The sequence below is a fragment of the Coregonus lavaretus genome, assembly GCF_964263955.1.
Source record: "Coregonus lavaretus genome assembly, contig: HAP1_SCAFFOLD_1310, whole genome shotgun sequence".
In the NCBI taxonomy this organism is placed as follows: domain Eukaryota; kingdom Metazoa; phylum Chordata; class Actinopteri; order Salmoniformes; family Salmonidae; genus Coregonus; species Coregonus lavaretus.
Window position 1 is genome coordinate 18,661 of NW_028161536.1, and position 20,901 is coordinate 39,561.

The 20,901-nt window shown below is 47.0% G+C and overlaps 1 protein-coding gene across 1 annotated transcript in view; it reads right to left on the reverse strand.

Annotated features, from left to right (window-relative positions):
* Positions 1-15,518: 15,518 nt before the first annotated feature.
* LOC311120444 (progesterone-induced-blocking factor 1-like) overlaps positions 15,519-20,901 on the reverse strand; it is a gene marked incomplete at both ends in the record, with an annotated part of 92,783 nt that continues 87,400 nt past the window's right edge. The window contains 2 exons of the mRNA XM_084195035.1: positions 15,519-15,603; positions 19,440-19,570. Of these exons, the coding sequence (XP_084051161.1) occupies positions 15,519-15,603; positions 19,440-19,570 (216 nt within the window). The remainder of the gene's footprint in view (positions 15,604-19,439; positions 19,571-20,901) is intronic.

Here is a 20,901-nt window from a genome sequence, read left to right on the forward strand (position 1 = left end):
TAGCCTACTGTAGCTGGTGACTGGTATTAGAAAGGTGATCCTAATGTTAGCCATACTCAGTGCATAGTCTACTGTAGCTGGTGACTGATATTAGAAAGGTGGTCCTAATGTTAGCCATACTCAGTGCATAGCCTACTGTAGCTGGTGACTGGTATTAGAAAGGTGTTCCCTAATGTTAGCCATACTCAGTGCATAGCCTACTGTAGCTGGTGACTGGTATTAGAAAGGTGTTCCCTAATGTTAGCCATACTCAGTGCATAGCCTACTGTAGCTGGTGACTGATATTAGAAAGGTGTTCCCTAATGTTAGCCATACTCAGTGCATAGCCTACTGTAGCTGGTGACTGGTATTAGAAAGGTGTTCCCTAATGTTAGCCATACTCAGTGCATAGCCTACTGTAGCTGGTAACTGTTAGCCATACTCAGTGCATAGCCTACTGTAGCTGGTGACTGGTATTAGAAAGGTGTTCCCTAATGTTAGCCATACTCAGTGCATAGCCTACTGTAGCTGGTGACTGGTATTAGAAAGGTGTTCCCTAATGTTAGCCATACTCAGTGCATAGCCTACTGTAGCTGGTGACTGATATTAGAAAGGTGTTCCCTAATGTTAGCCATACTCAGTGCATAGCCTACTGTAGCTGGTGACTGGTATTAGAAAGGTGTTCCCTAATGTTAACCATACTCAGTGCATAGCCTACTGTAGCTGGTGACTGGTATTAGAAAGGTGCTCCTAATGTTAGCCATACTCAGTGCATAGCCTACTGTAGCTGGTGACTGATATTAGAAAGGTGGTCCTAATGTTAGCCATACTCAGTGCATAGCCTACTGTAGCTGGTGACTGGTATTAGAAAGGTGTTCCCTAATGTTAGCCATACTCAGTGCATAGCCTACTGTAGCTGGTGACTGGTATTAGAAAGGTGTTCCCTAATGTTAGCCATACTCAGTGCATAGCCTACTGTAGCTGGTGACTGATATTAGAAAGGTGTTCCCTAATGTTAGCCATACTCAGTGCATAGCCTACTGTAGCTGGTGACTGGTATTAGAAAGGTGTTCCCTAATGTTAGCCATACTCAGTGCATAGCCTACTGTAGCTGGTAACTGTTAGCCATACTCAGTGCATAGCCTACTGTAGCTGGTGACTGATATTAGAAAGGTGTTCCCTAATGTTAGCCATACTCAGTGCATAGCCTACTGTAGCTGGTGACTGATATTAGAAAGGTGTTACCTAATGTTAGCCATACTCAGTGCATAGCCTACTGTAGCTGGTGACTGATATTAGAAAGGTGCTCCCTAATGTTAGCCATACTCAGTGCATAGCCTACTGTAGCTGGTGACTGTTAGCCATACTCAGTGCATAGCCTACTGTAGCTGGTGACTGATATTAGAAAGGTGTTCCCTAATGTTAGCCATACTCAGTGCATAGCCTACTGTAGCTGGTGACTGATATTAGAAAGGTGTTCCCTAATGTTAGCCATACTCAGTGCATAGCCTACTGTAGCTGGTGACTGTTAGCCATACTCAGTGCATAGCCTACTGTAGCTGGTGATTGATATTAGAAAGGTGTTCCCTAATGTTAGCCATACTCAGTGCATAGCCTACTGTAGCTGGTGACTGGTATTAGAAAGGTGCTCCCTAATGTTAGCCATACTCAGTGCATAGCCTACTGTAGCTGGTGACTGTTAGCCATACTCAGTGCATAGCCTACTGTAGCTGGTGACTGATATTAGAAAGGTGTTCCTAATGTTAGCCATACTCAGTGCATAGCCTACTGTAGCTGGTGACTGATATTAGAAAGGTGTTCCCTAATGTTAGCCATACTCAGTGCATAGCCTACTGTAGCTGGTGACTGATATTAGAAAGGTGCTCCCTAATGTTAGCCATACTCAGTGCATAGCCTACTGTAGCTGGTGACTGATATTAGAAAGGTGTTCCCTAATGTTAACCATACTCAGTGCATAGCCTACTGTAGCTGGTGACTGGTATTAGAAAGGTGCTCCTAATGTTGTAAGTCGCTCTGGTTAAGAGCGTCTGCTAAATGACTAAAATGTAAAATGTAAATGATATGTTAGCCATACTCAGTGCATAGCCTACTGTAGCTGGTGACTGATATTAGAAAGGTGTTCCCTAATGTTAGCCATACTCAGTGCATAGCCTACTGTAGCTGGTGACTGATATTAGAAAGGTGTTCCCTAATGTTAGCCATACTCAGTGCATAGCCTACTGTAGCTGGTGACTGATATTAGAAAGGTGTTCCCTAATGTTAGCCATACTCAGTGCATAGCCTACTGTAGCTGGTGACTGATATTAGAAAGGTGTTCCCTAATGTTAGCCATACTCAGTGCATAGCCTACTGTAGCTGGTGACTGATATTAGAAAGGTGCTCCCTAATGTTAGCCATACTCAGTGCATAGCCTACTGTAGCTGGTGACTGTTAGCCATACTCAGTGCATAGCCTACTGTAGCTGGTGACTGATATTAGAAAGGTGTTCCCTAATGTTAGCCATACTCAGTGCATAGCCTACTGTAGCTGGTGACTGATATTAGAAAGGTGTTCCCTAATGTTAGCCATACTCAGTGCATAGCCTACTGTAGCTGGTGACTGTTAGCCATACTCAGTGCATAGCCTACTGTAGCTGGTGATTGATATTAGAAAGGTGTTCCCTAATGTTAGCCATACTCAGTGCATAGCCTACTGTAGCTGGTGACTGGTATTAGAAAGGTGCTCCCTAATGTTAGCCATACTCAGTGCATAGCCTACTGTAGCTGGTGACTGTTAGCCATACTCAGTGCATAGCCTACTGTAGCTGGTGACTGATATTAGAAAGGTGTTCCCTAATGTTAGCCATACTCAGTGCATAGCCTACTGTAGCTGGTGACTGATATTAGAAAGGTGCTCCTAATGTTAGCCATACTCAGTGCATAGCCTACTGTAGCTGGTGACTGGTATTAGAAAGGTGTTCCCTAATGTTAGCCATACTCAGTAAATAGCCTACTGTAGCTGGTGACTGGTATTAGAAAGGTGTTCCCTAATGTTAGCCATACTCAGTGCATAGCCTACTGAAGCTGGTGACTGATATTAGAAAGGTGTTCCCTAATGTTAGCCATACTCAGTGCATAGCCTACTGTAGCTGGTGACTGGTATTAGAAAGGTGTTCCCTAATGTTAGCCATACTCAGTGCATAGCCTACTGTAGCTGGTGACTGATATTAGAAAGGTGCTCCTAATGTTAGCCATACTCAGTGCATAGCCTACTGTAGCTGGTGACTGATATTAGAAAGGTCTTCCCTAATGTTAGCCATACTCAGTGCATAGCCTACTGTAGCTGGTGACTGGTATTAGAAAGGTGTTCCCTAATGTTAGCCATACTCAGTGCATAGCCTACTGTAGCTGGTGATTGATATTAGAAAGGTGTTCCCTAATGTTAGCCATACTCAGTGCATAGCCTACTGTAGCTGGTGACTGGTATTAGAAAGGTGCTCCCTAATGTTAGCCATACTCAGTGCATAGCCTACTGTAGCTGGTGACTGTTAGCCATACTCAGTGCATAGCCTACTGTAGCTGGTGACTGATATTAGAAAGGTGTTCCTAATGTTAGCCATACTCAGTGCATAGCCTACTGTAGCTGGTGACTGATATTAGAAAGGTGTTCCCTAATGTTAGCCATACTCAGTGCATAGCCTACTGTAGCTGGTGACTGATATTAGAAAGGTGCTCCCTAATGTTAGCCATACTCAGTGCATAGCCTACTGTAGCTGGTGACTGATATTAGAAAGGTGTTCCCTAATGTTAGCCATACTCAGTGCATAGCCTACTGTAGCTGGTGACTGGTATTAGAAAGGTGTTCCCTAATGTTAACCATACTCAGTGCATAGCCTACTGTAGCTGGTGACTGGTATTAGAAAGGTGCTCCTAATGTTAGCCATACTCAGTGCATAGCCTACTGTAGCTGGTGACTGATATTAGAAAGGTGGTCCTAATGTTAGCCATACTCAGTGCATAGCCTACTGTAGCTGGTGACTGGTATTAGAAAGGTGTTCCCTAATGTTAGCCATACTCAGTGCATAGCCTACTGTAGCTGGTGACTGGTATTAGAAAGGTGTTCCCTAATGTTAGCCATACTCAGTGCATAGCCTACTGTAGCTGGTGACTGATATTAGAAAGGTGTTCCCTAATGTTAGCCATACTCAGTGCATAGCCTACTGTAGCTGGTGACTGATATTAGAAAGGTGTTCCCTAATGTTAGCCATACTCAGTGCATAGCCTACTGTAGCTGGTGACTGATATTAGAAAGGTGTTCCCTAATGTTAGCCATACTCAGTGCATAGCCTACTGTAGCTGGTGACTGATATTAGAAAGGTGCTCCCTAATGTTAGCCATACTCAGTGCATAGCCTACTGTAGCTGGTGACTGTTAGCCATACTCAGTGCATAGCCTACTGTAGCTGGTGACTGATATTAGAAAGGTGTTCCCTAATGTTAGCCATACTCAGTGCATAGCCTACTGTAGCTGGTGACTGATATTAGAAAGGTGTTCCCTAATGTTAGCCATACTCAGTGCATAGCCTACTGTAGCTGGTGACTGTTAGCCATACTCAGTGCATAGCCTACTGTAGCTGGTGATTGATATTAGAAAGGTGTTCCCTAATGTTAGCCATACTCAGTGCATAGCCTACTGTAGCTGGTGACTGGTATTAGAAAGGTGCTCCCTAATGTTAGCCATACTCAGTGCATAGCCTACTGTAGCTGGTGACTGTTAGCCATACTCAGTGCATAGCCTACTGTAGCTGGTGACTGATATTAGAAAGGTGTTCCCTAATGTTAGCCATACTCAGTGCATAGCCTACTGTAGCTGGTGACTGATATTAGAAAGGTGCTCCTAATGTTAGCCATACTCAGTGCATAGCCTACTGTAGCTGGTGACTGGTATTAGAAAGGTGTTCCCTAATGTTAGCCATACTCAGTAAATAGCCTACTGTAGCTGGTGACTGGTATTAGAAAGGTGTTCCCTAATGTTAGCCATACTCAGTGCATAGCCTACTGAAGCTGGTGACTGATATTAGAAAGGTGTTCCCTAATGTTAGCCATACTCAGTGCATAGCCTACTGTAGCTGGTGACTGGTATTAGAAAGGTGTTCCCTAATGTTAGCCATACTCAGTGCATAGCCTACTGTAGCTGGTGACTGATATTAGAAAGGTGCTCCTAATGTTAGCCATACTCAGTGCATAGCCTACTGTAGCTGGTGACTGATATTAGAAAGGTGTTCCCTAATGTTAGCCATACTCAGTGCATAGCCTACTGTAGCTGGTGACTGGTATTAGAAAGGTGTTCCCTAATGTTAGCCATACTCAGTGCATAGCCTACTGTAGCTGGTGACTGATATTAGAAAGGTGCTCCTAATGTTAGCCATACTCAGTGCATAGCCTACTGTAGCTGGTGACTGATATTAGAAAGGTGTTCCCTAATGTTAGCCATACTCAGTGCATAGCCTACTGTAGCTGGTGACTGGTATTAGAAAGGTGCTCCTAATGTTAGCCATACTCAGTGCATAGCCTACTGTAGCTGGTGACTGATATTAGAAAGGTGTTCCCTAATGTTAGCCATACTCAGTGCATAGCCTACTGTAGCTGGTGACTGATATTAGAAAGGTGTTCCCTAATGTTAGCCATACTCAGTGCCTAGCCTACTGTAGCTGGTGACTGATATTAGAAAGGTGTTCCCTAATGTTAGCCATACTCAGTGCATAGCCTACTGTAGCTGGTGACTGATATTAGAAAGGTGCTCCTAATGTTAGCCATACTCAGTGCATAGCCTACTGTAGCTGGTGACTGGTATTAGAAAGGTGTTCCCTAATGTTAGCCATACTCAGTGCATAGCCTACTGTAGCTGGTGACTGGTATTAGAAAGGTGTTCCCTAATGTTAGCCATACTCAGTGCATAGCCTACTGTAGCTGGTGACTGATATTAGAAAGGTGTTCCCTAATGTTAGCCATACTCAGTGCATAGCCTACTGTAGCTGGTGACTGGTATTAGAAAGGTGTTCCCTAATGTTAGCCATACTCTGTAGCTGGTGACTGATATTAGAAAGGTGTTCCCTAATGTTAGCCATACTCAGTGCATAGCCTACTGTAGCTGGTGACTGATATTAGAAAGGTGCTCCTAATGTTAGCCATACTCAGTGCATAGCCTACTGTAGCTGGTGACTGATATTAGAAAGGTGTTCCCTAATGTTAGCCATACTCAGTGCATAGCCTACTGTAGCTGGTGACTGATATTAGAAAGGTGTTCCCTAATGTTAGCCATACTCAGTGCATAGCCTACTGTAGCTGGTGACTGGTATTAGAAAGGTGCTCCTAATGTTAGCCATACTCAGTGCATAGCCTACTGTAGCTGGTGACTGGTATTAGAAAGGTGTTCCCTAATGTTAGCCATACTCAGTGCATAGCCTACTGTAGCTGGTGACTGGTATTAGAAAGGTGTTCCCTAATGTTAGCCATACTCAGTGCATAGCCTACTGTAGCTGGTGACTGATATTAGAAAGGTGTTCCCTAATGTTAGCCATACTCAGTGCATAGCCTACTGTAGCTGGTGACTGGTATTAGAAAGGTGTTCCCTAATGTTAGCCATACTCAGTGCATAGCCTACTGTAGCTGGTGACTGGTATTAGAAAGGTGTTCCCTAATGTTAGCCATACTCAGTGCATAGCCTACTGTAGCTGGTGACTGGTATTAGAAAGGTGTTCCCTAATGTTAGCCATACTCAGTGCATAGCCTACTGTAGCTGGTGACTGGTATTAGAAAGGTGTTCCCTAATGTTAGCCATACTCAGTGCATAGCCTACTGTAGCTGGTGACTGATATTAGAAAGGTGTTCCCTAATGTTAGCCATACTCAGTGCATAGCCTACTGTAGCTGGTGACTGATATTAGAAAGGTGTTCCCTAATGTTAGCCATACTCAGTGCATAGCCTACTGTAGCTGGTGACTGATATTAGAAAGGTGCTCCTAATGTTAGCCATACTCAGTGCATAGCCTACTGTAGCTGGTGACTGGTATTAGAAAGGTGTTCCCTAATGTTAGCCATACTCAGTGCATAGCCTACTGTAGCTGGTGACTGGTTTTAGAAAGGTGTTCCCTAATGTTAGCCATACTCAGTGCATAGCCTACTGTAGCTGGTGACTGGTATTAGAAAGGTGCTCCTAATGTTAGCCATACTCAGTGCATAGCCTACTGTAGCTGGTGACTGTTAGCCATACTCAGTGCATAGCCTACTGTAGCTGGTGACTGATATTAGAAAGGTGCTCCCTAATGTTAGCCATACTCAGTGCATAGCCTACTGTAGCTGGTGACTGGTATTAGAAAGGTGCTCCTAATGTTAGCCATACTCAGTGCATAGCCTACTGTAGCTGGTGACTGTTAGCCATACTCAGTGCATAGCCTACTGTAGCTGGTGACTGGTATTAGAAAGGTGTTCCCTAATGTTAGCCATACTCAGTGCATAGCCTACTGTAGCTGGTGACTGATATTAGAAAGGTGCTCCTAATGTTAGCCATACTCAGTGCATAGCCTACTGTAGCTGGTGACTGATATTAGAAAGGTGTTCCCTAATGTTAGCCATACTCAGTGCATAGCCTACTGTAGCTGGTGACTGGTATTAGAAAGGTGTTCCCTAATGTTAGCCATACTCAGTGCATAGCCTACTGTAGCTGGTGACTGGTATTAGAAAGGTGTTCCCTAATGTTAGCCATACTCAGTGCATAGCCTACTGTAGCTGGTGACTGGTATTAGAAAGGTGTTCCCTAATGTTAGCCATACTCAGTGCATAGCCTACTGTAGCTGGTGACTGATATTAGAAAGGTGTTCCCTAATGTTAGCCATACTCAGTGCATAGCCTACTGTAGCTGGTGACTGATATTAGAAAGGTGTTCCCTAATGTTAGCCATACTCAGTGCATAGCCTACTGTAGCTGGTGACTGATATTAGAAAGGTGCTCCTAATGTTAGCCATACTCAGTGCATAGCCTACTGTAGCTGGTGACTGATATTAGAAAGGTGTTCCCTAATGTTAGCCATACTCAGTGCATAGCCTACTGTAGCTGGTGACTGGTATTAGAAAGGTGTTCCCTAATGTTAGCCATACTCAGTGCATAGCCTACTGTAGCTGGTGACTGGTATTAGAAAGGTGTTCCCTAATGTTAGCCATACTCAGTGCATAGCCTACTGTAGCTGGTGACTGATATTAGAAAGGTGTTCCCTAATGTTAGCCATACTCAGTGCATAGCCTACTGTAGCTGGTGACTGTTAGCCATACTCAGTGCATAGCCTACTATAGCTGGTGACTGTTAGCCATACTCAGTGCATAGCCTACTATAGCTGGTGACTGTTAGCCATACTCAGTGCATAGCCTACTATAGCTGGTGACTGTTAGCCATACTCAGTGCATAGCCTACTATAGCTGGTGACTGTTAGCCATACTCAGTGCATAGCCTACTGTAGCTGGTGACTGTTAGCCATACTCAGTGCATAGCCTACTGTAGCTGGTGACTGTTAGCCATACTCAGTGCATAGTGGGAGGAACACCTTATCCTGACCCTGGGAACCACGACACATGAAGGAACCAGTTTGTCCTGTTCAATAATAATACTGACATGCACTCACTGACTGTAAGGGCGGCAGGTAGATTAGTGGGTAAGAGCGTTGTGCCAGTAACCGAAAGGTCGCTGGTTCTAATCCCCGAGCCGACAAGGCACTTAACCCTAACTGCTCCTGTAAGTCGCTCTGGATAAAAGCGTCTGCTAAAATGACAAAAACAAAAAAAATGACAAAAATGCCTTTATTACTGAGATTCTTCCAAACAAGCCTCTCTCTCTGTACTCTACAGTAAGTTAAGTCATGGAGGAAACATGCAGTGGACCATTACACGTCATCATCATTACCCCTATTAAAGAAAGAACACTTTGGGTGGGTTTGCTCAGGCAGCCCAATCTTTTGCCCAATTATTGGCAAAAGAGCTGATCTGGTTGTTCAAAAGACCAATTAGTGGAGAAAGATCAGAATTGGGCTGCCTGTGTAAACGCAGCCTGAGAGACATATTTGTCATTATAATGCATACAATACATTTTGTCTGACCAATTCATATTCATGTTTAAATTCAGACATCGTTGAGAAGGACCTACAGTCACACCGTTGAGAAAGACCTACAGTCACATCGTTGAGAAAGACCTACAGTCACATCGTTGAGAAGGACCTACAGTCACATCGTTGAGAAGGACCTACAGTCACACCGTTGAGAAGGACCTACAGTCACACCGTTGAGAAGGACCTACAGTCACATCGTTGAGAAAGACCTACAGTCACATCGTTGAGAAGGACCTACAGTCACACCGTTGAGAAGAACCTACAGTCACATCGTTGAGAAGGACCTACAGTCACATCGTTGAGAAGAACCTACAGTCACATCGTTGAGAAGGACCTACAGTCACATCGTTGAGAAGAACCTACAGTCACACCGTTGAGAAGGACCTACAGTCACACCGTTGAGAAGAACCTACAGTCACATCGTTGAGAAGGACCTACAGTCACATCGTTGAGAAAGACCTACAGTCACACCGTTGAGAAGGACCTACAGTCACACCGTTGAGAAGGACCTACAGTCACACCGTTGAGAAGGACCTACAGTCACACCGTTGAGAAGAACCTACAGTCACATCGTTGAGAAGGACCTACAGTCACATCGTTGAGAAAGACCTACAGTCACACCGTTGAGAAGGACCTACAGTCACACCGTTGAGAAGGACCTACAGTCACACCGTTGAGAAGAACCTACAGTCACATCGTTGAGAAGGACCTACAGTCACACCGTTGAGAAGGACCTACAGTCACATCGTTGAGAAGGACCTACAGTCACACCGTTGAGAAGAACCTACAGTCACATCGTTGAGAAGGACCTACAGTCACACCGTTGAGAAGGACCTACAGTCACATCGTTGAGAAGGACCTACAGTCACATCGTTGAGAAGGACCTACAGTCACATCGTTGAGAAGGACCTACAGTCACACCGTTGAGAAGAACCTACAGTCGCATCGTTGAGAAGGACCTACAGTCACACCGTTGAGAAGGACCTACAGTCACATCGTTGAGAAGGACCTACAGTCACATCGTTGAGAAGGACCTACAGTCACATCGTTGAGAAGGACCTACAGTCACATCGTTGAGAAGGACCTACAGTCAAAGTTATATAGAACTGAATGACCTGATGATGTAAATGACGGTTAATACACCTTTCACATAGGATTCACGGTATGTTGCCTGTAAAAACAATTGGGCAATGTTGATATGATCCCCTTTAAACAGCCCCATTTTTACCTCTCTTGTCAGCATTCCTCTTTTATATAGCCATTGCAAGGAGCAAGAGACATTCAACTCTGACCCTGTTGTTGTGATCGTTGTCATGGTAACCCGATATGACAGCAGCAAGTTCTAAATTCCTCAGACAGAATGCACAGCTTTCAGTTCTTCACATTCACAACATTAAAGTTGGCAGCTCGCCATACTTGTAAATCATTTGTAAATAATTACCTTGTAATGTGTTAATTTTCCTGTTATGATGACTAAAAGAGATGGCTACAGTTCAACTCAAAACGTTGTCAGATTAGTTTTTTTTTGGATCCCCATTAGCTGTTGAAGAAGCAGCAGCTAGTCTTCCTGGGGTCCACACAAAACATAGAACATGACAACACACCAATGGACAGGAACAGCAACACCAATTTGAATGAGTGGATCCATCAATCCATCAATGGAGCTGGTTGTCTAGCTAACAAGCTAGCAACAAACCCCATTAATGGCTGGATAGCCAGCTGGTTGTCTAGCTAACAAGCTAGCAGCGAACCCCATCAATGGAGCTGGTTGTCTAGCCAGCTGGTTGTCTAGCTAACAAGCTAGCAACGAACCCCATCAATGGCTGGTTAGCCAGCTGGTTATCTAGCTAAAAAGCTAGCAACAAACCCCATTAATGGCTGGATAGCCAGCTGGTTGTCTAGCTAACAAGCTAGCAACGAACCCCATCAATGGAGCTGGTTGTCTAGCCAGCTGGTTGTCTAGCTAACAAGCTAGCAACGAACCCCATCAATGGCTGGATAGCCAGCTGGTTGTCTAGCTAACAAGCTAGCAACGAACCGCATCAATGGCTGGATAGCCAGCTGGTTGTCTAGCTAACAAGCTAGCAACGAACCCCATCAATGGCTGGATAGCCAGCTGGTTGTCTAGCTAAAAAGCTAGCAACGAACCCCATCAGTGGCTGGTTAGCCAGCTGGTTGTCTAGCTAACAAGCTAGCAACGAACCCCATCAATGGAGCTGGTTGTCTAGCCAGCTGGTTGTCTAGCTAACAAGCTAGCAACGAACCCCATCAATGGCTGGATAGCCAGCTGGTTGTCTAGCTAACAAGCTAGCAACGAACCCCATCAATGGCTGGATAGCCAGCTGGTTGTCTAGCTAACAAGCTAGCAACGAACCCCATCAATGGCTGGCTAGCCAGCTGGTTGTCTAGCTAACAAGCTAGCAACGAACCCCATCAATGGCTGGCTAGCCAGCTGGTTGTCTAGCTAACAAGCTAGCAACGAACCGCATCAATGGCTGGCTAGCCAGCAGGTTGTCTAGCTAACGAGCTAGCAACGAACCACATCAATGGCTGGCTAGCCAGCAGGTTGTCTAGCTAACAAGCTAGCAACGAACCAGCTGGCTATCCAGCCATTGATGGGGTTCATTGCTAGCTTGTTAGCCAGATAACCAGCTGGCTATCCAGCCATTGATGGGGTTCATTGCTAGCTTGTTAGCCAGATAATCAGCTGGCTATCCAGCTAACAAGGGGACATTTATACTGACGGTTTGGCGGGACCTCTAAATACATTACTGATAACCTTGGTTGGCGGAAATAAAAGTATAGGCTTAGTTACCGGCAATACCTTTCAGATATAAAGAAAAGTGGGCAAAAAGTTGGCAGCATGGTAAAGTTGGCGGCATGGTAAAGTTGGCAGCTTTTCGTCTTGGTTTGAAAGGGGTTTTAGAGAAGACATCATATAATGTGTCTGAGGGCGTTGGGGGACCGTGTTCCTATTAAAGGTTCATGCACTTCTAGTAAAGGTTTCTGAGTAGACTTCAGGCCAACCAACTGAACCACCTGAGTAGGCTTCAGGCCAACCAACTGAACCACCTGAGTAGGCTTCAGGCCAACCAACTGAACCACCTGAATAGGCTTCAGGCCAACCAACTGAACCACCTGAGTAGGCTTCAGGCCAACCAACTGAACAACCTGAATAGGCTTCAGGCCAACCAACTGAACCACCTGAATAGGCTTCAGGCCAACCAACTGAACCACCTGAATAGGCTTCAGGCCAACCAACTGAACCACCTGAATAGGCTTCAGGCCAACCAACTGAACCACCTGAATAGGCTTCAGGCCAACCAACTGAACCACCTGAATAGGCTTCAGGCCAACCAACTGAACCAGCTGAATAGGCTTCAGGCCAACCAACTGAACCACCTGAATAGGCTTCAGGCCAACCAACTGAACCACCTGAATAGGCTTCAGGCCAACCAACTGAACCACCTGAGTAGGCTTCAGGCCAACCAACTGAACCACCTGAATAGGCTTCAGGCCAACCGACTGAACCACCTGAATAGGCTTCAGGCCAACCGACTGAACCACCTGAATAGGCTTCAGGCCAACCGACTGAACCACCTGAATAGGCTTCAGGCCAACCGACTGAACCACCTGAATAGGCTTCAGGCCAACCGACTGAACCACCTGAATAGGCTTCAGGCCAACCGACTGAACCACCTGAATAGGCTTCAGGCCAACCAACTGAACCACCTGAATAGGCTTCAGGCCAACCAACTGAACCACATGAATAGGCTTCAGGCCAACCAACTGAACCACCTGAATAGGCTTCAGGCCAACCAACAGAACCACCTGAATAGGCTTCAGGCCAACCAACTGAACCACCTGAATAGGCTTCAGGCCAACCAACAGAACCACCTGAATAGGCTTCAGGCCAACCAACTGAACCACCTGAATAGGCTTCAGGCCAACCAACTGAACCAGCTGAATAGGCTTCAGGCCAACCAACTGAACCACCTGAATAGGCTTCAGGCCAACCAACTGAACCACCTGAATAGGCTTCAGGCCAACCAACTGAATAGGCTTCAGGCCAACCAACTGGACCACCTGAATAGGCTTCAGGCCAACCAACTGAACCACCTGAATAGGCTTCAGGCCAACCAACTGAACCACCTGAGTAGGCTTCAGGCCAACCAACTGAACCACCTGAATAGGCTTCAGGCCAACCGACTGAACCACCTGAATAGGCTTCAGGCCAACCAACTGAACCACCTGAATAGGCTTCAGGCCAACCAACTGAACCACCTGAATAGGCTTCAGGCCAACCAACTGAACCACCTGAATAGGCTTCAGGCCAACCAACTGAACCACCTGAATAGGCTTCAGGCCAACCGACTGAACCACCTGAATAGGCTTCAGGCCAACCAACTGAACCACCTGGATAGGCTTCAGGCCAACCAACTGAACCACCTGAATAGGCTTCAGGCCAACCAACTGAACCACCTGAATAGGCTTCAGGCCAACCAACTGAACCACCTGAGTAGGCTTCAGGCCAACCAACTGAACCACCTGAATAGGCTTCAGGCCAACCAACTGAACCACCTGAATAGGCTTCAGGCCAACCGACTGAACCAGCTGAATAGGCTTCAGGCCAACCAACTGAACCACCTGAATAGGCTTCAGGCCAACCAACTGAACCACCTGAATAGGCTTCAGGCCAACTGACTGAACCACCTGAATAGGCTTCAGGCCAACCAACTGAACCACCTGAATAGGCTTCAGGCCAACCAACTGAACCACCTGAATAGGCTTCAGGCCAACCAACTGAACCACCTGAGTAGGCTTCAGGCCAACCAACTGAACCACCTGAGTAGGCTTCAGGCCAACCAACTGAATCACCTGAATAGGCTTCAGTTTGCACGAAAGGTGAAAAGGGTGACACAGTGACGCAGGGAGGCACACCTAGAGACCGGAAAAGCCAGTCTCCTCTCACCGGATCTCCCTTCCTCTCTCCGTCTCGCCCTCGTGCAGACGTGCAGACTATATCAAAAAACACACCTGTCATAAAAGTCACACACCTACTATCATTATACCCCATATGACGTATCATCTACGTTCATTAGGGATATATATGATGCAATATCACACATCGAGACACAGTGGCTTTATTCAATGAGAGTGTGGACTCTGGGCAATAGCTCTCCATGGTTGAGGAGTGTGTATGTATGTGAGTGAATGAGAGTGAGTGTGTGTGTGTACCTCCCGGTGGTTGAGCAGGCGCTCCAGGTCAGAGGAGTGTGTGAGTGTGTGTGTGTACCTCTCGGTGGTTGAGCAGGCGCTCCAGGTCAGAGGAGTGTGTGAGTGTGTGTACCTCTCGGTGGTTGAGCAGGCGCTCCAGGTCAGAGGAGTGTGTGAGTGTGTGTGTGTACCTCTCGGTGGTTGAGCAGGCGCTCCAGGTCAGAGGAGTGTGTGAGTGTGTGTGTGTACCTCTCGGTGGTTGAGCAGGCGCTCCAGGTCAGAGGAGTGTGTGAGTGTGTGTGTGTACCTCTCGGTGGTTGAGCAGGCGCTCCAGGTCAGAGGAGTGTGTGAGTGTGTGTGTGTACCTCTCGGTGGTTGAGCAGGCGCTCCAGGTCAGAGGAGTGTGTGAGTGTGTGTGTGTACCTCTCGGTGGTTGAGCAGGCGCTCCAGGTCAGAGGAGTGTGTGAGTGTGTGTGTGTACCTCTCGGTGGTTGAGCAGGCGCTCCAGGTCAGAGGAGTGTGTGAGTGTGTGTGTGTACCTCTCGGTGGTTGAGCAGGCGCTCCAGGTCAGAGGAGTGTGTGAGTGTGTGTGTACCTCTCGGTGGTTGAGCAGGCGCTCCAGGTCAGAGGAGTGTGTGAGTGTGTGTGTGTACCTCTCGGTGGTTGAGCAGGCGCTCCAGGTCAGAGGAGTGTGTGAGTGTGTGTGTGTACCTCTCGGTGGTTGAGCAGGCGCTCCAGGTCAGAGGAGTGTGTGAGTGTGTGTGTGTACCTCTCGGTGGTTGAGCAGGCGCTCCAGGTCAGAGGAGTGTGTGAGTGTGTGTGTACCTCTCGGTGGTTGAGCAGGCGCTCCAGGTCAGAGGAGTGTGTGAGTGTGTGTGTGTACCTCTCGGTGGTTGAGCAGGCGCTCCAGGTCAGAGGAGTGTGTGAGTGTGTGTGTGTACCTCTCTGTGGTTGAGCAGGCGCTCCAGGTCAGAGGAGTGTGTGAGTGTGTGTGTACCTCTCGGTGGTTGAGCAGGCGCTCCAGGTCAGAGGAGTGTGTGAGTGTGTGTGTGTGTACCTCTCGGTGGTTGAGCAGGCGCTCCAGGTCAGAGGAGTGTGTGAGTGTGTGTGTGTACCTCTCGGTGGTTGAGCAGGCGCTCCAGGTCAGAGGAGTGTGTGAGTGTGTGTGTACCTCTCTGTGGTTGAGCAGGCGCTCCAGGTCAGAGGCCATGTTGTTCTTCACCTGTTGGAGAGACGTCTTCTCTTTCCTCAGAGATCTGAACCGACAAGACAAAACAGATGGAAGCATTCACATAGACATAAAACCCAACTCTTTCATATCTGCCTTCCATATCTGCCTTTCATATCTGCCTTCCAAATGGCAGATAATACTTTTCAGGGTGTAATTTGACTAAATGAGACAGAACAACGACTCCCTCCATCCCCGTCAGAGCACAGGCGCCGCTGGAACATGCATATTACAACAGAGAACAGAAATCATCGATTACATCCAAACATGCAACAGAGTGACATGACGTTATGCAAACTGGACAATTACAGTGTCCAATAAATCCATCTCTCTACAGGAAAACACTAAATAAAAAAAAACTATTACTCAATAAATCAATCAAAACCCACAACACCCAGGTGCTTGTAAGAGAAATGGCACCCTATATAGTGCACTACTTTAGACCAGGGCCCCTAGAGATGCACTAAACAGGGCTCTGGTCTAAAGTAGTGTACTATATAGGGAATAGGGTGTCATAGGGCTCTGGTCTAAAGTAGTGCACTATATAGGGAATAGGGTGTCATAGGGCTCTGGTCTAAAGTAGTGTACTATATAGGGAATAGGGTGTCATAGGGCTCTGGTCTAAAGTAGTGCACTATATAGGGAATAGGGTGTCATAGGGCTCTGGTCTAAAGTAGTGCACTATATAGGGAATAGGGTGTCATAGGGCTCTGGTCTAAAGTAGTGTACTATATAGGGAATAGGGTGTCATAGGGCTCTGGTCTAAAGTAGTATACTATATAGGGAATAGGGTGTCATAGGGCTCTGGTCTAAAGTAGTGCACTATATAGGGAATAGGGTGTCATAGGGCTCTGGTCTAAAGTAGTGCACTATATAGGGAATAGGGTGTCATAGGGCTCTGGTCTAAAGTAGTGTACTATATAGGGAATAGGGTGTCATAGGGCTCTGGTCTAAAGTAGTGCACTATATAGGGAATAGGGTGCCATAGGGCTCTGGTCTAAAGTAGTGTGCTATATAGGGAATAGGGTGTCATAGGGCTCTGGTCTAAAGTAGTGCACTATATAGGGAATAGGGTGTCATAGGGCTCTGGTCTAAAGTAGTGCACTATATAGGGAATAGGGTGTCATAGGGCTCTGGTCTAAAGTAGTGCACTATATAGGGAATAGGGTGTCATAGGGCTCTGGTCTAAAGTAGTGCACTATATAGGGAATAGGGTGCCATAGGGCTCTGGTCTAAAGTAGTGTGCTATATAGGGAATAGGGTGTCATAGGGCTCTGGTCTAAAGTAGTGCACTATATAGGGAATAGGGTGTCATAGGGCTCTGGTCTAAAGTAGTGCACTATATAGGGAATAGGGTGTCATAGGGCTCTGGTCTAAAGTAGTGCACTATATAGGGAATAGGGTGTCATAGGGCTCTGGTCTAAAGTAGTGCACTATATAGGGAATAGGGTGTCATAGGGCTCTGGTCTAAAGTAGTGTACTATATAGGGAATAGGGTGTCATAGGGCTCTGGTCTAAAGTAGTGCACTATATAGGGAATAGGGTGTCATAGGGCTCTGGTCTAAAGTAGTGTACTATATAGGGAATAGGGTGTCATAGTGCTCTGGTCTAAAGTAGTATACTATATAGGGAATAGGGTGTCATAGGGCTCTGGTTAAAAGTAGTGCACTTTATAGGGAATAGGGTGTCATAGGGCTCTGGTCTAAAGTAGTGTACTATATAGGGAATAGGGTGCCATAGGGCTCTGGTCTAAAGTAGTATACTATATAGGGAATAGGGTGTCATAGGGCTCTGGTTAAAAGTAGTGCACTTTAGATTTGGCATGGGTCCCTGATCCTCAAAAAATTCTACAGCTGCACCATCGAGAGCATCCTGACTGGTTGCATCACCGCCTGGTATGGCAACTGCTTGGCCTCCGACCGCAAGGCACTACAGAGGGTAGTGCGTACGGCCCAGTACATCACTGGGGCCAAGCTTCCTGCCATCCAGGACCTCTATACCAGGCGGTGTCAGAGGAAGGCCCTCAAAATTGTCAAAGACTCCAGCCACCCTAGTCATAGACTGTTCTCTCTGCTACCGCACGGCAAGCGGTACCGGAGCGCCAAGTCTAGGTCCAAAAGACTTCTCAACAGCTTCTACCCCCAAGCCATAAGACTCCTGAACAGCTAATCATGGCTACCCGGACTATTTGCACTGCCCCCCCACCCCATCCTTTTTACGCTGCTGCTACTCTGTTAATTATTTATGCATAGTCACTTTAACTCTACCCACATGTACATATTACCTCAACTACCTCAACTAGCCGGTGCCCCCGCACATTGACTCTGTACCGGTACCCCCCTGTATATATAGCCTCCCTACTGTTATTTTATTTTACTTCTGCTCTTTTTTTCTCAACACTTTTTTTGTTGTTGTTTTATTTTTTAATTTTTTTGTTAAAAATAAATGCACTGTTGGTTAAGGGCTGTAAGTAAGCATTTCACTGTAATGTCTGCACCTGTTGTATTCGGCGCATGTGACCAATAAAATGTGATTTGATTTGATTTAATATATAGGGAATAGGGTGCCATAGGGCTCTGGTCTAAAGTAGTGTACTATATAGGGAATAGGGTGTCATAGGGCTCTGGTCTAAAGTAGTGTACTATATAGGGAATCGGGTGTCATAGGGCTCTGGTCTAAAGTAGTGTACTATATAGGGAATAGGGTGCCATAGGGCTCTGGTCTAAAGTAGTGCACTATATAGGGAATAGGGTGTCATAGGGCTCTGGTCTAAAGTAGTGCACTATATAGGGAATAGGGTGTCATAGGGCTCTGGTCTAAAGTAGTGTACTATATAGGGAATAGGGTGTCAGAGCACCTTACCGATCACTGCACCTGTACACAGCCCATCTGTAATTAGCCCACCCAACTACCTCATCCCCATATTGTTATTTATTATGCTCATTTGCACCCCAGTATCTCTATTTGCACATCATCTCTTGCACATCTAGCATTCCAGTGTTAATACTAATTGTAACTATTTTGCACTATGGCCTATTTATTGCCTTACCTCCGTAACTTGATACATTTGCACACACTGTATATATATTTTCTGTTGTATTTTTGACTTTATGTTTTTTTTTTTACCCCATATGTTACTCTGTGTTGTTGTTTTTATCGCACTGCTTTGCTTTATCTTGGCCAGGTCGCAGTTGTAAATGAGAACTTGTTCTCAACTGGCTTCTTACCTGGTTAAATAAAGGTTAAATACAAAAAGGACCTGGGAAGAGAGAAGGAAAGGGGGGAGATGGACAGGGGGGAGATGGACAGTGGGGAGATGGAAAGGGGGGAGATGGACAGGGGCGAGATGGACAGGGGGGAGATGGACAGGGGGGAGATGTACTAAAGACTAATAATAATAATATACAGGGGGGAGATGGAAAGGGGGGAGATGGACAGGGGGGAGATGGACAGGGGGGAGATGGAAAGGGGCGAGATGGACAGGGGCGAGATGGACAGGGGCGAGATGGAAAGGGGGGAGATGGAAAGGGGGGAGATGGACAGGGGGGAGATGGAAAGGGGGGAGATGGAAAGGGGGGAGATGGACAGGGGGGAGATGGACAGGGGGGAGATGGACAGGGGGGAGATGGACAGGGGGGAGATGGAAAGGGGGGAGATGGACAGGGGGGAGATGGACAGGGGGGAGATGGACAGGGGGGAGATGGACAGGGGGGAGATGGAAAGGGGGGAGATGGACAGGGGGGAGATGGACAGGGGGGAGATGGACAGGGGGGAGATGGACAGGGGGGAGATGGAAAGGGGGGAGATGGACAGGGGGGAGATGGAAAGGGGGGAGATGGAAAGGGGGGAGACAGTGGTTTGTACCTGGTGTCGTCCTCCAGCTGTGTGATGTGTTCTCTGAGGGACAGTATCTGTGTGTCTCTCTGTCTCACCGTGTCGATCAGGTAACTGTAGGGCTGCTGGGCCTGCTGTAGGAGATGGTTAGCTGCTTCCAGCTAGGACACACACACACACACACACACACACACACACACACACACACACACACACACGTTTAACCCGTTTGTTGATTCATGCAACAGTCACTGACTTGGCCTTTGATTGGGAGGGTCCTCTTAAAAGAAACACACCTTTCAGGTGGAATATGTTTCCATGTTGGCAACCCTCCCAATATGATGTTGAACAGCGTGTGGGGAGATAGAGGTGACAGGAAGGAAGGTGTGGTTAGGATAGAGTGGGTGAGATAACACTAGTTAGTTAGTTAGTTAGCCTGTACTACTGTGGGTTAGGAGCCTGTACTACTGTGGGTTAGGAGCCTGTACTACTGTGGGTTAGGAGCCTGTACTACTGTGGGTTAGGAGCCTGTACTGCTGTGGGTTAGGAGCCTGTAGTACTGTGGGTTAGGAGCCTGTACTGCTGTGGGTTAGGAGCCTGTACTACTGTGGGTTAGGAGCCTGTACTACTGTGGGTTAGGAGCCTGTACTGCTGTGGGTTAGGAGCCTGTAGTACTGTGGGTTAGGAGCCTGTACTACTGTGGGTTAGGAGCCTGTACTGCTGTGGGTTAGGAGCCTGTAGTACTGTGGGTTAGGAGCCTGTACTACTGTGGGTTAGGAGCCTGTACTGCTGTGGGTTAGGAGCCTGTACTACTGTGGGTTAGGAGCCTGTAGTACTGTGGGTTAGGAGCCTGTACTGCTGTGGGTTAGGAGCCTGTACTACTGTGGGTTAGGAGCCTGTACTACTGTGGGTTAGGAGCCTGTACTGCTGTGGGTTAGGAGCCTGTACTGCTGTGGGTTAGGAGCCTGTACTACTGTGGGTTAGGAGCCTGTACTACTGTGGGTTAGGAGCCTGTACTGCTGTGGGTTAGGAGCCTGTACTGCTGTGGGTTAGGAGCCTGTACTGCTGTGGGTTAGGAGCCTGTACTGCTGTGGGTTAGGAGCCTGTCCTACTGTGGGTTAGGAGCATGTACTGCTGTGGGTTAGGAGCCTGTACTACTGCACTGTGTGGGTTAGGAGCCTGTACTACTGTGGGTTAGGAGCCTGTACTACTGTGGGTTAGGAGCCTGTACTGCTGTGGGTTAGGAGCATGTACTGCTGTGGGTTAGGAGCCTGTCCTACTGTGGGTTAGGAGCATGTACTGCTGTGGGTTAGGAGCCTGTACTACTGCACTGTGTGGGTTAGGAGCCTGTACTACTGTGGGTTAGGAGCCTGTACTACTGTGGGTTAGGAGCCTGTACTACTGTGGGTTAGGAGCCTGTACTACTGTGGGTTAGGAGCCTGTACTACTGTGGGTTAGGAGCCTGTACTACTGTGGGTTAGGAGCCTGTACT